Below are 25,979 nucleotides of genomic sequence, written 5' to 3' on the forward strand. Positions count from 1 at the left end.
AAGTGCTATGGGGACTCTGTTAAAACTGAATATATATGCTAAAATACGTATGTATTTATGTGTTAATATGTGTATATACACAAATATATATAATATATATTTATATACTCTGCTGCCCATCGTTGCGCAGCCTACCCACTTTGCTGCGCAAGGTTCTGTGCTGTGTATGCTAGCATCAGAACGAGGCTCCCTATGGAAGCGCACTCTCATGACTGCAGGGCTTCCAGGCAACGTGACCTTGCACTTTACTTGTAATACCAGCGCACTTTTGCATGCACTGGTATTACTGAGTGGAGCACAAATATTGCGCACCCGAAAGCGCAATTTTGCAATCCACTCTTAATTTAGCCCACAATGTGATGTTGTATAGTAAGTAATCTCATATGGGTAAAGGGAAATATAGCTATAGGTTTTTTTGTTTCTTTGTTTTTTTTTAAGATGTTATCACTCATACAGAGGACTGTTATATCACATATAGGGGCTGATTTATCAAGGAGCTTGATGCCCCTTGTAACAGAAGTTATGAAGCAGCGGCTCCATAACTTGCCGTCTTCTCTGAGGCCATGGACAGAAATCAACCTGATTAAATACGATCTGTTGATTGACACCCCCTGCTAGAGGCTGATCGGCGCTGGTGCAATGATAAATGCCGACTGCGTATGCGGACATGATACGCTACATAGAATGTAGTTTCCTAAATACAAAGGCGGATGAATACCTAGCCATAATGTAACACCAACTAGCATTAGATTATTTTGAATTTTAGGAGTTGGAGATGTTGACAGTAAGACATAAGGTTATTGTAGGACACACATAATCAAGATGTGTCACTGCACAATAAAATCTTAGACAAACAATGCAGTAGTGCAGCAAGTAATTCCAGTAGAATGTTTGGTTGTATGGACAGAGGTATTAGCATTGGGAATAGTAAGGTTCTTATGCCACCTTATAGGTCACTAATTATAACTAATTATTGTGTACAGTCCCGCAGGCCATATTTCCAGAAGGATATAAACAAAATGGAATCTGTTGAAAGGAGGACTACTAAATGGTATATGGTCTAAAAAAAAGTGAAGGAAGAGAGATGAATGCCTGTGATAAGCATAAGCCTACAAAATACTGAAGCTTAGACAATAAATTAAATGTGGGCAGACTTGATTGTCCTACGGTTCTTATCTGCTTTCAAAACATATGTTTTGTAAATTTATTTCTATAGGTTGTTGTCTCATGTGTTTTGCTGATAGAACAAGGGATTTTTTGTTTGTAATACTTAAGAATTTGCAAAATTCTTTTATTAGATATTGAGTCCACAAAAATCACTCCAGTCCACTACAAGAGGTAAACATACTCCTACATAGCAGAGCTTTAATCACTCCTACTCTTCCAGAATCTCTCTTTCAAAGCTTTGCCTCCAAGATGTGGAGTGAGGTGCATTCTGAAGCACAGATCTACACATTATTAATAAGGGTTATTTAACCAATCGGAGACCCAATTTCATCCTCAGAGTTCCTCCTGGACAAGGGAATAAGAAAGGAGTTCAAACAGAAAGAGAAACAGTCTGCCAGGAACAAACAACAGCTCAGAGGCTTGTTCTGTGGCCTGGTTACCACCTAGGAGTATTTTCTTTTAACCCAATTATGCTTTACACAGAGAAAATCTTTCCTGAAGTCAATCAGTCTGATCCTAACAAGGTCAGTCCAGCCCGGAAATACCAGGCAATTCCCCTCTGAACAAGGGAAGTGTCAATCCCAGACTATTGTTTCAGCCTCCTTTGGGCCTCATCAGTGAGGTGTAGCCATATCCCTCTAAACATAATGAAAAGAAGTTCAGCCAGGCAGCGAGAATATTTTCCCAGTTTGGAGATGTCACAGGCCTCCTCTGAAATGAGGATTTATCAGCCATTGCCTTATATATCACCAACTTACCAGCAATGAAATTATATTTTTGCTTGTACTGTTACCATAAAGTTTTGAGGGGCTATTGTTTTCCACAATATTAGCCTTGGGGTTACTCAGTCTTGCATTGTCCCTTGCTTCTGTTAACTTTCTTAACTAGTTTACCTGTTAGAGTTAATCGTTTAATGCTTTGCGACTTTATACTGCTTTACTGCTTATTTTTTAACCAACTTATCCTTTCTTTACTTTCAGCTACTATATGGAGCAAATGAGTTCAGTTTAGGTATCTACACTATTTGCTGACTCAATGGAAGGCAGATCCCCTGATAATTTGTATACCTCATATTATTGTCTTCTGTGTAAGGATATCACTGTGTGTTTTCCTGCTCAGCTTTGTACCTCATGTGATGAGTCTAATTTTAAACAGGGTTTTGCTGCATTGAGTGAAAGTAGCCAGGGGTCTATGTCTCACCAAAGCTGTCCTACAGGGAGTTCTCTTAAACTGTCCCCAAGATTCAGAGAATATTATAACTCAGCTATTGCTGAACTGATCTGTCATGTTCCCCAACAGAGATTAATTAATTTGGCAGAAGACGATCCTTCACAGGCCTTCAACTGATCATGGACTTCCTTTAAGAGACCTGTCAAATTTCCCTTCAAGAAAATAGAATACATTTGAATCTGATGATTCCTCTTCTAAAGATGCGCATTAAGAAACTCAAGACTCCCTCTCAGAAGCTGTAGGGGGTGGGGGGGGGGGGGGAGGATGTGTCTTTAAATCTTGTGTTTAAGCATATTCATGCATTATTTTAAAATCATTTTAAGTTTCAGTAGGGCATTATTCTCCTTTGCAAAATAAGCAAACCAATTAAAGTATTGATAAATTATTTAAGCCAGTTCCTAAACAGCCTTTTATTGTTGCAGTGCTTGATTCAGTCACAGAGCTAGTGACAAAAGAATGGAGCAAAAACCAGATTTACCCTTTGTGTCATCTGCCAAATTAAAAACTATGTTTTCTTTACAAAGCTAGAACTATGGGAAACAAACCCTATGGCGGACTGTGAAATTAGCTATTTCTACTCTTGATCAGCAGACTACCCTTAGAAGATACCTTTTTCAAATATCCTACGGATAGAAAGCTTGAAAGCTTTTATAGACAATCGTTTCAGCTGGAAGGCTTTATGTTTCGTCAGTTATGCCCTGCACAGATGCCAGACCAATTTTCTTGCCAGTAGTCTTCTTATCTCAGCGACAGGTGGAAAGGCATTGTGATGGACGAGAATGTTGTAATTGACTGCAGGCCAAAAGAAAAAAAATAAACAAAACCAGAATCCAAAAATCAGATAAAATTCAGGCAGAGGATCAAATCCAGTTGTGGTAGCAAACAAGCAAGAGAATGGCAAGAAATTCAGGCAAAGGTAAAAAATCCTGACAAATAGAAAGACAAGTTCTATACAAGGGCTCAGACTAAAAAGAGGTTTAGGTATTTATAGGCTGATGAGTTTGGCAATTAACAACTCCTGAGCAGAAGGTGGAGTCAAAGGGGCCGATTTATTAAGATGTAGATGGACATGATCTGCTGTAGCGGATCATGTCCGCCACACATCGATAAACGCTGACAGCATACGCTTGTGCAATGCTGCCCCCTGCAGATTCGTGGATTGGCCGCTAGCAGGGGGTGTCAATCAACCCGATCGTATGTGATTGGGTGGATTGATGTCCACCGCCTCAGAGTAGGCGTACGAGTTAAGGACCAGTGGTCTTAAGACCGCTGCTTCTAAACTCCTGTTTCAAGCGAGCCTGAAGGCTTGCACGGAAACTGTTACATTCAGGGCAATTCGGCTCTTGTTAAATTGGCCCCATAGCATCATCCATTTGTCAGCGTAGCTTGCATGACAACAGCTACCTTGGTCTTGTTGTCTAGTGACAACCTTTCAAAGCTTGCTGCTAGGTAAGCTTCTGGTCTCTAAAATCAGACTGTTAATGCCTAATTTTCAGGTTAAAATTCTGTTTAGCTCAGACAAAAAGTCTAGGACTAAGCTTAGGTCTTCAGGAAATTTTCGTTCATTTCAGCAGTCCAAACATCAGAAAACTGCTTCTTCATCTACCCAACAATTGTGTTCTCCAAAAACCACTTTAAAGCCCAACTCGTCATGGTCTGAAAACAAGCAAACCAAAAAAAATTCTCTCACCTTCAATTCTGGAAAAAGGTGCAGTCCCCATTTTAGAAATGTTTTGGTTGGGGAATATATTAAATCTGTTTTATGAGGGTTTTGAAAAGTACAATACAAACCTTTTGATATTAAAAATTATTTCACAGGGGTATTATGTTTTTGATACAAATATCAAAGCGCTAGATTCCTCCTTTCTCAAGTTCCTTGAGATCATTTAACCCTTTAAGGACACAGCTTTCAGTTTGCTCAATTGTTTTATGACGGAAAAATTCCGTCATACGTCCTTAAGAGGTTAAAGGCCTTTATGGTTTGCATTGCTGATTTGTAAACAATGGGAGTCATTGCTCCAGATTCTGCCACAATATTTTCCCATGGTGGCAGACTCACCAATCCCTGATCCAGGGAGCTTCCTTTCTTTAGAAAGTCTAGACTTTAACCACAATAAATACCTGCCTAAAGAGTTGAGAGGCAGTATGTAAGTCTCTGAGAGCATCTTGGTGACTTCCCTTCACAAAATACTTTGTTTAACAAGGTTCCTTCTATCATCAGGATCTCAGAACTCTGTCTTTGATGGCCTGGTGATTGAAAGCCTAGTTTTGTCAAACAGAGGTATGTACAATAAGTTCATTGGCACTATAGTTCTGTTGAGGAAGCCTGTTACAACAAAAACTTTTGGAAAATATTTTTTGGCTTGATGAACAAAATATAGACACTTTTTGGATTCCTATAAGTGTTCTTGAGTGTTTACAGGAATGAATTAGTGTAAGGCTTACAAGACAGTTCTCTTAAAGTGATGGTAAATCCTAGCATTTTTCAATCACTAGGATTTACCAGTGCTATAAATAAAGGGGACTTTAAGTCATGAAGTAAAAAAGAACTTAATGATGAAAATTCCTGTATTTAAGCTGCAGTTCATGCCGAGCTCAGCACCCCAGGCTGCCCATGGTAGAACGCTATTTTTTCAATGAGGTGGCATTTCCACCTCTTAGCCAATAGCTGTGCTTGCTGATGTGAATTATGCCAGATGGCTAGCATGCTATCTGCTAAAAGGTGAAAACCTCATTGAGAAAACAGTGTTCTGACGTGGGTGGCCTGAGGCGCTTAGCTTGACATAATCTGCAGGCAAATAAAGGAACTTTTAGGATGAAGTTTTTATACTTCATGACTCAAAAACCCCTTTATTTAGAGCACTGGTAAATCCTAGCGTTTCAAAAATGCTAGGATTTACCATCACTTTAAAGGCCAGATTTTCAATATCACAAGAAACTCACCAAAATTTGGCTCTTTTAGCCATTTCTTTAGATAGAAGGCTTTGTAAACTTTCCCTAATATGTTGTAAACCTTCTGTCCTAAATTTTCATCATTATAGGTTATTATATGTTGTATCTACAGACACTATTAACCATGACATAATGGTTCCTTCTCTTTGACCAGATCCTAAGAATCTAAGAAGAGACTTCTTCAAGACCTTGATGAGGGAGGACTTTAAAATTCTATGTGGAAGCCAAGAAATCTTTCTGACTTTAGCCATCCTTATTTGTCCATTTTTTTCTTAACCTTGCAAGGATCACAAAACACTTATTTTAGCTACTTGACTTAAGACCCTAATTCATAAGGCATACCTACTTGTGCATTACTGCTTGTTCCACTAGTGCAGTTACCACTATCCCTTAACAAGGAACATAAATATAAGGAGGCCACTTGGTCTTCTTCGCATACTTTCACTAAATTCTACCATTTCAATGTGTTCAGCGGCTGCTTTAGGCAGTAGAGTATTGCAGCACACTGTGCCTGATCAGTAACAAACCTGCCTTGAAGAAGCCATGGTTAAACAATTAAACGTGCCAGAGCCTTCGGTATGACTATAGTCTAATAAGTAATGAGGTTAGCCTTGGCCATTAAGAATACTTAAACTGTTACATTATAACCACAACAATGTGATACACTTTAGGCATTGGCAACGTATGAGTCCTAAATCATACTGCTTGATTGATGATGTAGAGCAAATTTGTGAAGAGATTGTTCTCCTTTATGCCAGACATTATTTCACTATATTGGGTTTTTTGTTCTCTTTTAGGAAACTGCAACACTTGAAAGATATTCAGAAAAGGACTTTTTTCTGATTTTTAATATAAAAATATATACAAAATATATTTTTTACACATACCTGCCTTAATTGTACTGTTCGTTTTAATGGTTTAGTAGGCCAAGCGCTAATGGGTACACCTTAAGCTCTCTTCCAAAAGTCCCCTTGGTGAGTAACAGATATGTGTTAACTGTATTGCTCGCCTTATTTTATGGCGGTTTTGTGGACTTCACTGCTTGGGTGTAAGAAACCAAATGTGATGTCTCATGGATTCTTACAGTCGTATGACTGCACCAGATATTTTAATTTCTTTTATGATGGTGAGAGTGCACAAGCTCCTCCCTTGTTATTCTATATAGTTGGTGGCATAACTTGTTTTGTACTTCATTTTGCTTTACTACTTTTCTGGCTTTTCCTCCTCCTATGACTAAGGGATTCTGGTATAGCCTCCTCTTAGTGGACTGGAGTGTAATTCCACAACTAATTTCTTCTGGACTCTAACCATCATGAAAAAATGAATTTATAAAGTAAGCATAACCCCCCCCCCCCCCAATGCTTAAAGGGCCATGATACCCAAATGTTAAAACACTTGAAAGTGATGCAGCATAGCTGTAAAAAACGGACTAGAAAATATCACCTGAACATCTCTATATAAAAAAGAAATATATTTTACCTCAAAAGTTCCTCAGTAGCACATCCCATTGTAAAGGACTTCTAAGCAGCAAATCAGTATGTCTGTCCCGGGACAGCTAAGGGATTGAGCCTCGTGCACTCTCATCTTATTTCCCTATTCAGTTTAAGGAAGTTTACTATGAAATCTCATGAGAGTTAAGTTAAATCTTATGAGATCACAGTAAAAGAGTTAATAACCTCAGCACTACTGATGCTGATTGGCTGCTGTTCATTTCTTCATTTTTTTTACCTGCAGCTGGTCAGCAGCTGAGTATATTGTTTTACACAGAACTTACTCTGCTGAGCTGAGGAGATTGTGAGGTAAAATATCTTCCTTTTATACATATGCTCAGGTGATATTTTCCTATCAGCTTTTTACAGTTATACTGCATTAATTTAAAGTGATTTAGCATATGAGTATTATGTCCCTTTAATAAGTAGCTAAAGTTATTTTTTTTAATCACTTTCTAAGGGAACTGATGTCAACGCATTGCTGTGTACTGTTCACCGTGATCCCACCCAATTCTCGACACCGTACAAATTCAACCTCAACCATTTCTTAGATGAGAATGGTGGATTTAAGAAGAATGATGCTATGATGGCTTTTTCTGCAGGTAATATCAGTAAAGGTATCCTCTGTAGAGAAATACTAAGTGATTTACCATGGTCACAATAAATCTGCTGTAAACTAATTTTATTATATTTCTACAGGAAAGCGGAGATGTCCCGGGGAGGGACTCGCTCTTATTGAGCTCTTCCTATTCTTCACCTACATCCTGCAAAACTTCACCTTACGCTCAGACAAAAAGTTTACCGATGATGAAATAGCCCCGACATTAACTGGATTTGTAAATCACCCCAAACCTTTTCAACTCTCTTTCATTGCTCGATAATTTTTTTGGCAAATTGCGAAACAATTTACTTTTCAAAGTAATTGAAATTTTGGCCCACAAATTCTATCTTACTTTGTTGATGTCAATGTTGATCATTAATATCTGTAAATATGGACCTTATTACTTATGAAATAATACCAACATTTACATTTCTGTCTTTGCTTCTTTTATAAATTAAAGATAAATTAAATATATTATGAAATTTCCAGATTATGGAGCATCGACAATGTTTTTTTTAAATATTTGTGCAGATTACTGGGTATTTTAAGCTTTATTTACTTTAATAATGTTCTACCCAGGATCTATTTAGCGCTAGATTACGAGTGGCGCACTGTTAATTGTGGCTATTTTCATGCATCGGAAGTAGCGCTTGTATTACGAGTTGAAAGTAATTGTGTTTGCTTGAGTGCAATTACATTTAACACACGTTGGGTTAGTATGACTTAGAGCTCTGGTTAACTGTTACGCTCGACTAAAAAGTTGCACAAAAAACATCAAAAATAAATTGTACAGTACAGTTACACTCATAATGACACTGTCTAATAAAAAGTATTAAAAAATATATATTGCATAAAAAAGTTATAAGGGCTCAAAGATATGAGGCAGGCAAAGAGCTTTAACATAGGGATAGATAAATATACATATGTGTGTGTGTTTACATATGTATTTATGTATTTCTATGACAGACATATATTCACATATAAACACATATGTAGACATATATATATATATATATATATATATATATATATATATATATATATATATATATATATATATATATAAGTGCATAGGAGCTCTTTGTATTCAAGTAGATGAAAACATGTAAAATCATATTTATGCAATATTCACATTTAATAAAGTGTTCAACTCTGTATTTACTGTAAATATTTCACATCTTAAAGTTCTTCACATAAGGGAATAGGTTCTAAATATTTTAAATAGATATTCCTATATATATCTGTATATATCTATACCTTTACCTATATATATATATATATGTATAAATATATATATATATATATATATATATATATATATATATATATATATATATATATTTGTATATAGATTGATAGATAGATATTTTACCAAAAAAACATCAGCTATACTGTATATAGAAATATTTATTTAGGAATAAATAGAACAAATTCTGCTATGTGAAGAACATTGGAATGTGAAATATTCATGACAGGTTAGTGCACGTGAGTATTGGTGTTAGTTTTGCTTCCACTTTTCACGATTAGGGATGGGCGAATGTTTCGCAACATTCGAAAAACGGCACGAATTTTAACACATTCGTTCGTTCGAATCGAATTTCGAATGTTTACATAACATTCTAACATTCGATTTTCGAATATTCGGTTTCGAATTTTTACGATTACATTTGAAAATATTCGAATTCGAAAAATTCGAATTTAGATTGTAATAGTATTTCTAATGCTTTTTCTTTAAATGTAATATTCGAATTATGCAATATTCGAATTAGAAAAATTCGAATTTAGATTGTAATAGTATTTCTAATGCTTTTTCTTTAAATGTAATATTCGAATTATGCAATACGTGTATTCGAATTCGAAAAATTCGAATTTAGATTGTAATAGTATTTCTAATGCTTTTTCTTTAAATGTAATATTCGAATTATGCAATACGTGTATTCGAATTCGAAAAATTCGAATTTAGATTGTAATAGTATTTCTAATGCTTTTTCTTTAAATGTAATATTCGAATTAAGCAATATTCGAATTCGAAAAATTCGAATTTAGATTGTAATAGTATTTCTAATGCTTTTTCTTTAAATGTAATATTCGAATGATGCACTATTCGAATTCGAAAAATTCGAATTTAGATTGTAATAGTATTTCTAATGCTTTTTCTTTAAATGTAATATTCGAATGATGCACTATTCGAATTCGAAAAATTCGAATTTGGATTGTAATAGTATTTCTAATGCTTTTTCTTTAAATGTAATATTCGAATTATGCAATACATGTATTCGAATTCGAAAAATTTGAATTTAGATTGTAATAGTATTTCTAATGCTTTTTCTTTAAATGTAATATTCGAATTATGCAATATGTGTATTCGAATTCGAAAAATTCGAATTTAGATTGTAATAGCATTTCTAATGCTTTTTCTTTAAATGTAATATTCGAATTATGCAAAACGTGTATTCGAATTCGAAAAATTTGAATTTAGATTGTAATAGTATTTCTAATGCTTTTAAATGTAATATTCGAATTATGCAATATTCGAATTCGAAAAATTCGAATTTATATTCGAATTCGAAAAATTCGAATTTATATTCGAATTCGAAAAATTCGAATTTATATTCGAATTCGAAAAATTCGAATTTCGAATGTAGACATTCAATATAATTATAAACATTCGAATTCGAAAGTGACATTTGAAAACTGTAAATAACATTTGATTTTTGAATTTTTAAGAATATTCGTTCTTATCGACATTCGAATTTAGAATTCGAATTTCGGTAATAACATTCGTTCTACATTCGAAATTCGAAAATTTGCACATTCGCCCATCCCTATTCACGATCCATTGAAGGATATACGTTAACGTGTTCACGACAATCAAAGTTGGGGTTAACGTTCAAGTGTAAACTTTTTACTTTCAACTTATAATACATGCGCTGCCCGACGCACGCAAAAAGCTAATTTTTAGCAAAGTTAACACACGAGTGGGAGAGTTAATTTCACTCCACTCGTAATCTAGCCCTCAATGGGTTGATTTTACTTGCCGCGCAGTTAAAATTTAAGGCAATATTAATGAAAAAAATAAACTAATATTTTTTTCCTAGTGTTTATTGCAAAAAATATATAATTAAATCAATTTATGTTAAATTATGCAATTAATTTGTGTTGTATAGTGTATGGGATAAATAATTAGTAATTCCTCACACAACATAGATACAGTCTGTCAGGGCTCGACAAACATAGGAGCCAGCGAGCCACTGGTTCCTATAATTTTACCTCTGGCTCATCTGTTGTCCCTTGCAGTATATATATATATATATATATATATATATACATAAAAAACACAGAGAAAGTCCAGCACTCACTTACAAGCTCTCAGCTAAGATTTAAAAGCAAAAATGGAAAGGTTAGTTACCGCCTCTCTGTGGCTGCTTTAGGGTCTCAGGTATTGGAAAGGACCTTGATGTGGTACCTGGGCGTGCCCCATTTGGCCAGATGCGGTTGCTAACCTTTCCATTTTTGCTTTTAAATCTTAGCTGAGAGCTTGTAAGCGAGTGCTGGACTTTCTCTGTGTGTTGTATTAATTTGTTTTGTAATTTTCCCTATGCTTCTTGTACCCAGACCTGTCTAAGGTTAGCTGCCTGTGACTCTGGCGACAGCACAGCTTCCTGTGAGTGCCGGTGAGCACCCAGGGCTGAGCATGTTACAGGGTCATGGGATTCGTACCCAGTCCGGTGTGAGAGTGCAGTCCCCTTCCGTGTTTTGTATATATATATATATATATATATATATATATATATATATATATATATGCTTTGTTTTTAGGTTCATTCTTGTGAACCATATTGGCATTTGACAAAGGTGCTGTAATGGCATTGAAACGTTATGCCTTTTAACTTTTGATAAATAAATGCTAAGTTTATGTATCTAAGACCAGTGAGTCCCTTTTTCTTTTGCATTGGATTTTCCATACTTTTATAAAGAGCACCCTGGCATTTGTCAAAATTGTGGGACTGTGCTGCTTATACCTTCCGGGACTGTATTGCCATATACTTTTAATAGTATTGCCTAAATTGCCTAAATTATACTTGCATTTTACTCTGTATTTCTGTTCTCATAGTAGATGCTCTTATCTAGATAGAGGTGATTGTAACATTCCAAAAGACAGATAGTGCTAGACACTAGTGTAAGAATATTTGCTTGTTATGAGAACACTCTTATTTTGTTACTAGGCGATAAGCCTGCCCAAAAAACTAAAGACTACAACCCCCAAAGCTAAAATTACAATAAATAAAAAATGTAAAATTACAGAAAAAAATTAACAAAGCTATCCAAAATAAAAAATTAAAACCTAAACTAATACCCTTATAAAAATAAAAAATCCCCCCAAAATAAAAACACCCCCAATCTAATACTAAACTACCAATAGCCCTTAAAACGGCTTTTGTAGGGCATTGTCCTAAGTTAAACAGCTTTTTTACCTAAACAAATTACCAATTACCCCCTAACAGTAACCCCCCCCACCCACCAAACCCCCGAAAAAAAAATTAACACTACAAAAATACAAACTATCCATTGTCCCTAAAGGAGCATTTGTATGGACATTCAGCTCTTTTACTGCCCTTAAAAGGGCAATCAGCTCTTTTCCAGCCCATTAAATACCTAATCTTAAAAAAAAAAAAAATCCTAACACTAAGGGTACCAAATAGGTACTCACAGTTCCTAAAGTTCAGCTGAGAAGGTCTTTTTCCATGCAGCTCCATCATCTTCTATCTTCACCCAGATCGAAGGCGGCGCGGAGCGGAGGTGCGGTTCTGTGGATCCTAAGGGGCAGTCCTCACCGGTGGCACGTAGCAGAGGTGCGGAGATGTCTTCCCTGACTCGTGGATCCTCAGCGGCGGTCCTCGGCGACATGGAGGCTCCTCTTCATCCGATGTCCATCGTACACTAAAGATTGAATGCAAGGTACCGCAATCAATTTGGGGTACCTTGCATTCCTATTGGCTGAAATTTTGAAATTAGCCAATAGGATTAGAGCTGTTCAAATCAGCCAATAAGATTTCAGTAGCTCTCATCCTATTGGCTGATTTCAAAATTTCAGCCAATAGGAATGCAAGGTACCCTAATAAATATGGGGTACCTTCCATTCAATCTTCAGTGTGCGACGGACGATCTCATGAAAAGGAACCTCCAGGCTGCTGAGGACCGCTACCACTGAGGACCACTGTCGTTGAGGACCACCGCTGAGGATCCAGGCATCGGGAAGACAGCTCTGCACCTCCGCTCCATGCCACCTTTGCTCAGGATGAAGATAGAAGATGATGGAGCGGCATTGAAACAGACCTTCTCCTCCAGATTTCAGGAACAGTGGGTACCTATTTGGGACTTAGGTTTAGGCTTTTTTATTAAATTTTTTGGGTGTTTTTTTTTTTAGATTAGGGCTTTTTTGGGTTGAAAAATAGCTGATTGCCCTTTTAAGGGCAGCAAAAGAGCTGAATGCCCTTCCAAGGGCAATACCCATACAAATGCCTCTTCAGGGGAAATAGTTTAGTTTTTTTAGTGCTATTTTTTTTATTTTGGGGGGTTTGGTGAGTAGGGGGTTTACTGTTAGGGGGGAATTAGTATTTTTAGAGGTAAAATAGCTGTTTAACTTAGGGCAATGCCCTAAAAAGACCCTTTTAAGGGCTATTGGTAGTTTAAATTAGGGGGTGTTTTTATTTTGGGGGGCTTTATTATTTTCATAGGGAGTAGGTATAAAAAAAAATATTTTTGATCATTTTGTTTATTTTTTCCGTAATGTTAGACTTTATTTTTGTAATTTAGGGCTCCATGTACTAAGCAGTCAGCGAGCTACCCGCAACAAATCTCGCGTCAAAATTCGCAAAATGATATGTACAAAGCCGTCAATTATGTTAAAACTCGCATCTTTAAAATTGCGAGCGTACTTATCCGCCAAACCTCGCTACCGCTCCATTTTTCACTGTAATTAGACACATTTGACCACCAACTCGCCAAAAACGAATGTACTAAAAAATCTATTTGTCCGCTCGCTACAATTTCCGCTCCCACCTCGTTATTTTTGCCTCACCACCTTTTAGGTGGCGGGCAAGGTACAAAACAATAGGAAAGTCAATCTAGACGCCAGTCTAGACATATATAAAAGGCAGTAATATCAGCATTGTACTTACAGCATAACTGGCGTCTAATTTGTCTCTCATTTCCATGTACATAAATTGCGCCCAATTTGTCGACTGTAATTAAAGAGTAATCTATATTTTAAATTTGTATTGTATAGTTGTCAATCTTTATAATTATTTTTATATTAATATTTATATATTATCAGATCCAGATGAAGCCATATCCAAATTGTAAATAAATATTACAAAAATAACGCTCTGTTATCACTCTTCAAAAAATTTTGAACAATAATAAAGTTATTTAGATAAGTTGAACTTTTATAGGAGCAAAATTCTATTCCCGTGACTACTATGATGTTCGTGACACCTTGCATGTCACGTGTTAATAATTGGCCAGACAATTCAACTGAAAGTTAAGTATATCAGCTTAGTCGCGGCGAGCAAGGCGTCAAATTTATCAACAATCCGCAACTGCTCGCGGCGGGCTAGACTTGTCTATTTATTGGGGGAATATTAGTACATAGCGACAGCGGACACCATTTCGCCTGTGGCGAGTAACGGCGAGTTTATCCGCGTCTACAATGACGGATGAATTGACGGCTTAGTACATGGAGCCCTTAATGTTAGTTTTTTTATTTAATTGTAATTTAGTAGTAATTTGGGTTAATTTAGGCAGTTAGGTTAGGGGGCTTAGTGATTTAATTAGTTATTTGCTTTGTGGGGGGTTTGACAGTTTAGAGGTTAATAGGTTCATTAGGTTGATTGCGATGTGGGTGTTTGGCAGTTTAGGGGTTAATAGTTTAATTAGGTTTGTTGAAATGTGGGGGGTTAGCGGTTTAAGAGTTAATAGGTTAAATCGTTTTTTTGCGATGTGGTGGCTTTGCGGTTTAGGGGTTAATAGGTTAATTAGTTTTATTGTGATGTGGGTGGTTGACGGTTAAGGGATTAATATTTTAATTATATTATATGCAGAATAGGGGTTAATTACTTATTGTTTTGCGATGTGGGGGTTGACGGTTTAGGTGTTTGTTAATACTTTGTGCGGGAGGTTGGGTTTTTTTTAGTTATTTCATGCAGGCGGCTGTGTGTTTTTTTTTAAGGCTTCGGGTTTGCCTACGCTGCATCTAGGTGGATTCTTTTGGTTGTGCGCGCAGCCAACATTCTTTTGGCTGCCTCGTGCAGCCAACATTCCTTTGAGGATGCGTGCGCAACTGGCGATGGTGACGAACGCATTACAAATGCGGTTATAGTATAGATAATGTTTATTAAATTAAATAACCAAAAAGAAAGAGAGGCGCCAAGTGATAGAGTAGTATCGTCTGGGTAACTAGGCACAATATTCAGCCCTTCCCCCAAAAGACAGAATACTCACATACGATGCAGAAAAAGGTTGCCTGGACGAACAAGCCGGGACTATTAGGAGTCGCCCGACAGACACGCTATGGCTGATGGCATCACAGGGGCTCGTCCAATTGTGGTGTAAGTCTGGTCAGAGTATCAGCTCCTCCTGTGTTCCCCCGGATACAAGCTTATATGTAACACGCCAAAGAGAAAGGCTAGATTGGATGGCGGACAGTCAAAGTAACCAATTTAACTAAGACTCTTGTGTCAGCATAAATATAAAATTGAGCTTTAATAAAAACAAAGTTAAACCAACAACAGCAATTCGTTTCTCGACTGATCGCCATTTCATCAGGCTGTACAGACATGCTCAATACATCACAATATATACCCTACACTGGCCAATAGAAATGTGATCTAAATACACACCTCCTTTTAACATGTGAATATACTAAATAAACTGTTAGATAATAAATCGTGAGCACACCCACATATTAATATCATTGTATATAGATTCATAATAATTTCAGTTACATTAATTGCCCTATCCACTCGATACACTCTAATATGAATTCATTTGATAATAAAAATATATTCAGTTATAGAAAAAGTGCAGAGCTGACTATTAAGGTAATATATCATACATAGACCCTCATATTAGATGTAATTACATGCATAGTCATATCATACTTACATAGAGCTCTACAATACTAACATCATAATCCATATAAAATCCAACAATTGATATAATAATATTTAAAATATAGACAATTTGCTACGTATTAAAACTGGTCTTCAGACCTAATTCTTATTATTATAGTGATGATGTACCATCCAAATAATATGTAAAAGATTTAGCGTTATAGATGAGGTGGATACCCACTGGAACACACTCCCCAATATCAATGAAACGCCGCCAGGTCTATATTCAGATTAAGACCAGTGGGATGTAGAGTTTTCAGAGTGTGTATCCAGTATTTCTCCCTCTGCCTCAATCTATAAAACCTATTATATAGATGAGAGATAGGAATAAACTCTATTGGACTGATAGTAAAATAATCAATGTTACCACCATGTGAGTTATTGCAGTGTCTTGATACACTATGGTTTTTAAAGTTCTTTTTCATGTTTCGCACATGTTCAGACCATCTGATGCTTAGTCTCCTACAGGTTCTACCTACATACTGTACTCCACAGTTACATGATAACAAATAGACCACATAACGAGATGCACAGGATATGTGCCCAGTAATGGGAAATTGTTTCCCGGTTACATTACAAAGGGTTTTTAAATCAAATGTAACCGGGAAACAATTTCCCATTACTGGGCACATATCCTGTGCATCTCGTTATGTGGTCTATTTGTTATCATGTAACTGTGGGGTACAGTATGTAGGTAGGACCAGTAGGAGACTGAGCATCAGATGGTCTGAACATGTGCGAAACATGAAAAAGAACTTTAAAAACCATAGTGTATCAAGACACTGTAATAACTCACACGGTGGTAACATTGATTGTTTTACTATCAGTCAAATTGAGTTTATTCCTATCTCTCATCTATTTAATAGGTTGTATAGATTGAGGCAGAGGGAGACCTACTGGATACACACTCTTAAAACTCTACATCCCACTGGTCTGTGACCTGAATATAGACCTGGCGGCGTTTCATTGATATTGGGGAGTGTGTTCCAGTGGGTATCCACCTCATCTATAACGCTAAATCTTTTACATATTATTTGGATGATACATCATCACTATAATAATAAGAATTAGGTCTGAAGACCAGTTTTAATATGTAGCAAATTGTCTATATTTTAAATATTATTATATCAATTGTTGGATTTTATATGAATTATGATGTTAGTATTGTAGAGCTCTATGTAAGTATGATATGACTATGCATGTAATTACATCTAATATGAGGGTCTATGTATGATATATTACCTTAATAGTCAGCTCTGCACTTTTTCTATAACTGAATATATTTTTATTATCAAATGAATTCATATTAGAGTGTATCGAGTGGATAGGGCAATTAATGTAACTGAAATTATTATGAATCTATATACAATGATATTAATATGTGGGTGTGCTCACGATTTATTATCTAACAGTTTATTTAGTATATTCACATGTTAAAAGGAGGTGTCTATTTAGATCACATTTCTATTGGCCAGCGTAGGGTATATATTGTGATGTATTGAGCATGTCTGTACAGCCTGATGAAATGGCGATCAGCCGAGAAACGCGTTGCTGTTGTTGTTTTAACTTTGTTTTTATTAAAGCTCAATATTATACCTATGCTGGCGCAAGAGTCTTAGTTAAATTGGATACTTTGACTGTCCGCCATCTGATCTAGCCTTTCTCTTTGGCTTGTTACATATAAGCTTGTATCCGGGGGAACACAGGAGGAGCTGATACTCTGACCGGACTTACACCGCGATTGGATGAGCCCCTGTGACGTCACCAGCCACAGCGTGTCTGTCGGGCGACTACTAATAGTCCCAGCTTGTTCGTCCAGGCAACCTTTTTAAATTAAATAAGATGATTGACATAATGTTCAACGCACCTTCTACATGAATGGTTTAGTTGTTAGAATTGCTAAGAGAGTCTGCTAGGTATTATCTTGAAGAGAGAAGTGTGACAGACCGCCTGATACCCCAAATGAGTATCTCCGTTAGAACACTTCCCTTGTCCTGGACATCCTTTTATCCAGAGCAATAGCTCCTGGTCTCTCCCTTTGACCGCAGTATAAAGTTATGGATGGGAACAGAACTGACACAAACACTCAGTGGTCTGAACACAAAAATGAACACTTTATTTAAAATGCAGCACACATATTTATACACCCTGGCATTTCAGCTTCAGGTTTCAGAGGGAATTGGTTAAACAGTAAAGCAAACATACAAACAATACATAAAACCTCTAACAATTGTCTATTCACACATAAAACAGATTAACATATCAAGTTAATTAACTGGGAAAGAAAGTTTAGTCAGACAATCTGCTTTTGGGCAGTCTAGTTAACATAATCACACAGGAACACAATCAGTTTACCCAGACAGACTCCTGAGACACAATCAGATCTGAAACATAAATAAAATAAATCTTATTACAAAATATAACAACTTATTAACTATTAGGTCCTTTATGCCCACTTGGTTTATAGAGTCACAATTGCTCCCACAATGGGCACTCACACCCTGTACCCATCCTGTATTTATGGATACAGGGTGACATGGACATAAGACAGAGTTCTGAAAGAACATGGGGTATCCAGCATATAAAATTCCACATTTCCATGCAGTCTCTGGGTATCCTTAAGCCCATGTGCCCCCTGCCCAAAGAATGTTCCATAACAGGCCCTCAGATCTTGGTGACTCATGTCACATATCTCCCCCTTCGGAAGGAGACTAACACAGGAGGAGACCCCAGACGGGTTGACTTCGAAGTTAGTCCGTAGATCCATTCCCCCAATGCCCGTATCCACACAGTAACCCAAACAAATTGTCCCAAACACAGCATCACTCACCCGGCCGAACTCTGCCTCTCTCATAGAACATATCTGCTGCTGGGGAGAAGTGCCGGCTGTCCCTTCTCCCTGGAGTCCTTTCAGTCTCTGGAGAGAAGACAGGGTGGCTGGGCTCAGTCCAACATGCTGTTGTGGATCTGGGCCAATTGCCCAGCATCTCTGGAGAATACAGGTGGAGACTGTAGTCCCATCCACTTGAACTAAATAGGAATCTGCCATTGCTTGCAGAGAGAGGCCGATAACTCTCGGTCCCAATGCCATTTCCTCCACTGGGATTTCTGTATGCTCCTCCGGTCCCTCTGCCAGCGTGAGGCTGTCATTGCTGTTTTCTGGGGTGCCAGTTAGGGGTGGGCAGAGGCCAACAACACTCTGCCCTGTTTCCTGCTCTTCTGTTGGGTAATCCGCATCTGACACCTCAGAGGAAAAGTCAATTAGATCCACAATCTCTTGGTCCAGCTGGGGAGATAACAGGGTGACAAGGGTCCCCATGCCAGGGGTTTGGGGATTTGGGCCGACTTCCCCGTATCCCTGCACTCCACATGTGGAGACCACTGTCTCATCCACACCTCCTGAACCAACATCCATGTATATGAAGTCCACTAGATCCGCTGCCTCTGAAGTAAGTAAAGGACCATTTTCCAGCAGTTCTAGGTAATCCACCTCAAGGTACCATTCCTTATAGATAAGCCATGTCAGGTTAGGCTCTAAGGCAAGTGCTTCCGATAGCTGTAACAGCTCCTGCCTTTGATCCTAGCATCTCAGGTATTTGATCCTAGCATCTCAGCTGTCCGAATATTCCGATACCTGGTGATCTGCTTCCCCACCTCGGCATTCGTTACCCGCACTACTGCTTCGGATGGGTTGGCTCCATAGATTGACAACATTCTCCGCACTCTGCTGTGGAATTTTTCCTCTGCATCATCTATAATCGTCTGGCTGCGATCCTTCACTGGCTGCCATTGGCACATCTTTGTAGTGCTGCTTAGGGACTGATAGCTAGGCAGCACATCCCTCCAATCCAGCTTGTCCTGTGCAGAAGCAGGTTGGTCAAGGTGGGTAAGCACTTGCTGCATTCACCATAGGAGCTCCACTTCCATAGCTGCGGGTGACAGTGCTGCTTCTCCTTTGTCAGCAGGACAAGAAATCAATCCCAGCGCTTGCCACCAACTGTGACAGACCACCTGGTACCCCAAATGAGTACCTCCGTCAGAACACTTATCTTGTCCTGGACATCCCTTTATCCAGAGCAATAGCTCCTGGTCTCTCCCTTTGACCGCAGTATAAAGTCATGGAGGGGAACAGAACAGAGACAAACACTCAGTGGTCTGAACACAAAAATGAACACTTTATTTAAAAGCAGCACACATATTTATACACCCTGGCATTCCAGATTCAGGTTACACAGGGAATTGGTTAAACAGTAAAGCAAACAATAACAATACTGGAGTAGACTGCCCCTTTAAGGTCACATTATAGATTTCCATGAAGTCCTTTACTAAAATTCATTTAAGCGCTCAGCTGATAGAGTACACAAGTTTTTTGGTGGTTTTCTATACACCTTCTATGAATGCACAATAGCAAGTGATAAAAGTTAATCAGTTTTATAAAATCACTAAGTGTGTTGTGTGGCATTTCAAATTGCAAGCAACGCACTACTGAGAGCTAGCTAAAGAAATCAGGTGAACCAATGTCAAGAAGTGTATATGTGCAGCCAGCAATCACCAGCTAGCTCCCAGCAATGCATTGCAGCACCTGAGCCTACCTAAGTATGCTTTTTATCAATGGATACTAGGATAACAGAGACAAGTAGAACTAAATTAAAAATGTATTTAAAATTGCATGTTCTGTCTGAATCATGGAAAAAATTGTTGGATTTCACGTGCCTTTAATTTGTGTACAAGTTTAAAATAGAAAATTAATTGAAGGGGCATGAATGTCAAAATTACAGGTTTATGGTTCAGATAAAGCACACAATTTTAAGGGATGTTGTACTTTTCTCACATTTCAACGTGTTCTCAATGGTCTATTTTACCTGCTGGAGTGTATTTAATAGTTTACAAACATCTCCTTTACCTTTATTTCTTATTTAAAATAGCTATTTTCCCCTTGTATCCCCACTGTAGGGGATTGGAAAATTGTTCATAATTCCATGCACAAATAATTCATTAAACAGTTAGGGCTAGATTACAAGTGGAGCACTAAATTATTGCATGCCCGCAAACGGAAAATTTGCCCCAAGCTCGCGGTAGCAATTAGTGCTTTTAAATTAACCAGAAATCAGATCTCTGTTTAATTTTATAAATGTGCCCCAAACATTCTGTGTAGTTTATTTTAATAATTTTTTTTTAATAAATTTACTGCACCAGGCAGTCATTTTGGGGGTAAAGTTGGCGGAGTGGGGTGTTAGAAAAAGAACGGTACTGAAAAGTGCCTTTACATTGTGGTCTATAGGAACTGTGTGTTCCCTGTAAATAGATATGTATATGCTTATATACATATATATTTATGTATTAATAGCTGTATATAAACATATTAAATTCAATGAAAGCGGATTTTATTGGCAACCTTTATTTTAAATTGGAGCTTTAGGCACAGCACTATAGGCTATGATTACGGCAACCAGCCAAAACGCGTAAGTCTGTGTGCTGCACCCTTCATGTGTTCAAACTTGGAAGCTTCCTGTACGCTGTTTTATCTGCAACAATAAAAGTTACTTTTTATGGACATTTATGAAGTGATCCACTTTCATTATGCTACCCAGCTGGATCTTACTCCATTTCCCTTGCAGTCAACTCCTTCCCCGTGATGAGATCACGGTGAGCGCCCATGAGCAAACATTGGAAGCTGCACGCTGAGAAGGTGGAAAGGGGGCAAAACAGGATCGCTTGGATCTACACCGTTAGGAAAACTGAACCTCTCTGCCCCTTAGCGGTGTATCTGGGATACAGATGGCTTGTACTCAACTAGGGCAACTGGTATCCTTTTACTTTCTTGTGGGAGGGAGTCTTTTGACAAAAAGGTGGTACACTGTACTCCAGGATTTGCATGAGACAATATTGGTCTTTATATGACTTTCCTTTGAATGTTGTACTATACACATATTAACACATAAATATAAATGCATATAATCATATACATATATATGTATATCTGTCTATTCTATACAATAAAGTAATTCAGGCTATGGAATACACATTAAAAAACTATTTGAATACCAATCAAGTAATCTTTATTAGTGAAGCTATTGAGTTCATTTTGTCCCAAAATTACTTTACATTTGAAGGGAAAATATTTTTACAAGTTGGAATGACTATGGGCACCAAATTTGCCCCAAATTTTGCCAATCTATATATGGGCATGTTTGACGATTGTAGAATTTGGCAAGAAAATCCATTTGAAACCCATATTGTTCAATGATACAGATATATAGATGATATTTTAATCATTTGGAAAAGAGAAATTGCATTTTCAAATATTTTGTTGACATGATCTACAAATAAAATGTTAACCTGGAATAAACAAGAAATCAATTTTTTGGATATCAAGTTAAATGATGAAATAAATACTAAACTTTACACTAAAAAAACAGATACTAATGGTTATTTACAAGACAAAAATGGCCATTGCCCAAGATGAATAAAGAATATACCAGTTGGTCAATTTGGAATTGTTCAAGAAAAGAAGATTTTGAAAAAGCTGCTTCCACACTAAAAGAAAAATTCAAGGAAAAACATTTTGACAAAAAATGCAAAGAAGAAGGATACAATAAAGTAAGAGATCTAGATAGAAACCCCCAATTATGTCCCAAAAAAAAGATCAGAACAGAGATGTCCCCATTTTATCACCACATATAATAGTGCAGCAAGACAGATAGAACAAATCCTTAATAACCAATGGTGCATCCTATAAAGAATCCAATTTTAGGAAAAGAACTACAGAGTAAAATAGATAGGGTTAGGAGCGCCAAAGAAAAAGCTAAAAATATAAAAACATAAACAAATTTAATACATAAAAAATTGAACAAAAGGCACTGTATGCAAAAATATAAAACAGGAGGTAAAATAAAAAATGTGAAATATGTGGAGGATCAGTTCAAAAAATGGTGTACACTATGATGGGGTCAATGACACAAGTGAACTGAAAAATGGAGAAAAAATTACATGTAAAATATATATATATATATATATATATATATATATATATATATATATATATATATTTATATATACAGTATATATATATAAAATGAAAGTCCAAATAAGGGACACTACGGTCCTAAAAGTTAAAGTCCAGAAAAAATACGAATATATAAAAAAGTGAAAGTTGATTGGAATCCAAAATCTTTTATTTTTTATTCCAATTAACGCTTACTTTGTTGTTCTCTACCCCATTGTTTTCCTATGGGCATTGTTTATTAATAATTTTTAAATTATTACATTTGTTTATGTTTTTATATTTTTATGCCATTTATTCACCTTCTGCACACTTCAGCCTTTTCTTTGGCGCTCCTAACCCTGTCTATTAGACCCTATATAATGATCTTGTTAGGTGATCGTTTCTCTTATAGTGAGCCTGTGTGCACACTCTTTTGGCGCTGTTGACTATATATTTTTCTATAACTACAGAGTAAAACAATGGTCACATACAAAAAAAAACATGAACAGAAAGAATATTCTAGCACATACTAAAAATTGAAGAAAAAATAATTAATGAAAAATGTTTGCATCTCTAGAAGAGATTTTTTAAATGTGGTAGAAAAAAATTGTGAATGCTGCAAACATATTAGTCACAATAAAACACAAATCAAATTATAAACAATGAAAACAAACAAATTCCTATTCAGACCTACCTCAATTGTAAATCTGAATATGTAATACACCAGATTAAATGTAGCTGTAAAAAATATTACATTGGACGAACTAAAAATGACTTTAAAAACAAGAGTACTGGAGCACATCAAGAAATTAGAAGACTTTTCCATCAAAGCAATTGAACAAATACCTTCTAGATGGGGTGAAGGAAGACTTTTACAACTAAGGAGAACAGATACATACTCAATGCACTAATTAAACACAAGATAACCTTATGGGCGAAATAGAGATATAGATCTAGCGGATTTTTATAAACTATATGTGTTTTTTTTATAAGGATTATACATATATATATATATATATATATATATATACTGAATATATATATATATATATATATATATATATATATATATATATATATATATATATATATATATATATATATATTATATATATTAATATGTTTTATGGATTACAAGCTTTCTTGGTATATGATTAAATCATATCAAATAAAAATAAATAAATTATAAAATAAAGGGTAGTGTCAATCAAATAAACTGAAAAAAATATTCCTAAGAAACCTAACTTCTCTTTTAAAGCTACCATTTATTAAATCTACCATTTATTAAATCCATTATTTTTTAAATCTACTATTTATAAAAAACTTTTTTTTAACAAAATCAGATAATGATGACACAAGAATGAATATTAGATACTTAAGTAAGGCAAAAATGGTGTCCTTAAAAATGAAAAAATGAATTTAAGCAAATATTTCCTGTTTCCAGTCTTCCTGGATAAAAGATGGCAAAGGATTGAAGTGGATACATCTCTGATGATGTGGACCAGTAATCCATGAAACATGTAAGCTATTGCGAGAAATCCCACTTCCGGTTTCATGAGTGAGCACCGGCAAACCAGGAAGACCTCAGGATTTTTTTTAACCTAACAGCTAGCGTTTTTATAATTGTGGTTATAATTTAAACTAATATAGCACCAATACTTTATATGGAAAGCTAACTCACCTTCACTAGTTAGGGGATTTATCAGTCTGCTTATTATTATTTATTCACATTGACACTCACTACATTAAGTACACCTAAGTTCTAGATAGCTCGAACCATCAATTAGATTCCCAGAGGTTGCATATTCCATCTCTCTCTCTTTTTAATTCTTTTTCACTTACTAACCCCTCTCCTTCCCCACATTTAGTTAGTTCTTGCCCTCTACTCTTCTAATTTTAATTGACAAACAATCAAATGTTTTTAATTTTTAAAGTATAGGTGTCTCTGTTATATCTCCTTCCCTTGAATTGAATGATTGGAGATAGAAACATTTTGCCAACTTAATACAAAGAATCTGTAATCCTTTATGATGTGTCTAAATGTATTGCACAAATGTATTATTATGCATATAACACTTTTTCAACCACACAAATTCTAATGCGACAGAGAATCCTGGAGAAACAAATACCATCAAGCTAGTTTATTTACAAAAGTTTTCAGTGCTCTTTATCTCCAGGGTTGTTGCTTTCATCCATGACACACATTGCTTTGTGTCCTTCAATCCCTGTTTGTAAAATAATGAGCATCTAATGATATTAACGGTCTTAAACTGTCTTTATTTTTGATTGTCCTTTGTCAATGGATTTCTTTATTTAGCCTGTATTGGGACATATGAAATTTCCCATGATATGGATCACATTTAGTGTTCCCTCAAATGTGAATATTTATTTACATCTATAGCCAACACATGGAGCCCCAATTCTTGGTCTATTTATATATAACCCTACTACAAATGCTAACTGTATAGTTACATATGTTTATAATCATGTTATTATATTCTTTGACTTTGTTCTGTTATGTTTCCTCCTGATGGATATTAATAGTATATATGTGATCCTTTGTTCTCACTATTAGGTTTTAATGGTGTTACATTTCCCTTTTCAACAGCCAATATAACTAATTTTATACAATAAGGGTTAATTTGTATACACCTCCTCTAAATCCAACTCCCATTGGCTTAACACACCTATAATAGGATCCCCAGCAGCAGGAAACACTATCTCTGATGAAGCGCATGTGATCATGTGCGAAACGCGTAAGATAGGAGCTTACCTGTTGGTTCTTATGGAAGCCTGCTCCTAATAAAACCTTTTTGCATTCACCTACAAGACTCAGCGTTCCTTTTTCCTCATCTTTATATTATTATTTATATGTGTGTTTATTTATTAACGCCATTGCCGTTTGGCAAAGTGGTCCATTTCCCATTGTTTGATACTTAAGTTATTTAGTGATGGGAACAATTCACAATTACACCTATGGGGCCGATTTATTATATGGTGGGCGGACATGATTCATTGTAGCGAATCATATCCACCTGACATCAATTAATTGCACAAGAATTTCTAGTGAAATGCTTATGCAATGCCACCCCCTGCACATTCGCGACCAATCGGCCACTAGCAGGGGGTGTCAATCATCCCAATCATATCAGATCGGGATCATTGCAGTCCACCACCTAAGATGGTGACGGATGAGTTAGGTAGCTGCTTCTTAACACCTGATTCCGGTGAGCCTGAAGACTCGCATGGAATAAGCAGCATACTCTGCTTAATAAATCGGCCCCTATATCTTAATCCTTTGAAACATTCTACAAGTTAATAACATCAAGAGAAATAGAATAAACATTTTAAAGGTCACCTGCTGATCAGTTACACATTCC

General features: G+C 36.3%; 1 protein-coding gene across 2 annotated transcripts in view; it reads left to right on the plus strand.

The window, feature by feature from the left end:
* Positions 1 to 7,930, plus strand: part of LOC128666871 (cytochrome P450 2F2) — a 55,303-nt gene extending 47,373 nt beyond the window's left edge. For both annotated transcript variants that reach the window (XM_053721675.1, XM_053721674.1), the window contains 2 exons: positions 7,300 to 7,441; positions 7,539 to 7,930. In XM_053721675.1, coding sequence (XP_053577650.1) covers positions 7,300 to 7,441; positions 7,539 to 7,720 — 324 coding nt within the window. In that variant the 3' untranslated portion in view covers positions 7,721 to 7,930. The remainder of the gene's footprint in view (positions 1 to 7,299; positions 7,442 to 7,538) is intronic.
* The last annotated feature ends 18,049 nt before the right edge of the window (positions 7,931 to 25,979 follow it).

Source organism: Bombina bombina, chromosome 7, assembly GCF_027579735.1.
Source record: "Bombina bombina isolate aBomBom1 chromosome 7, aBomBom1.pri, whole genome shotgun sequence".
Lineage (NCBI taxonomy): Eukaryota > Metazoa > Chordata > Amphibia > Anura > Bombinatoridae > Bombina > Bombina bombina.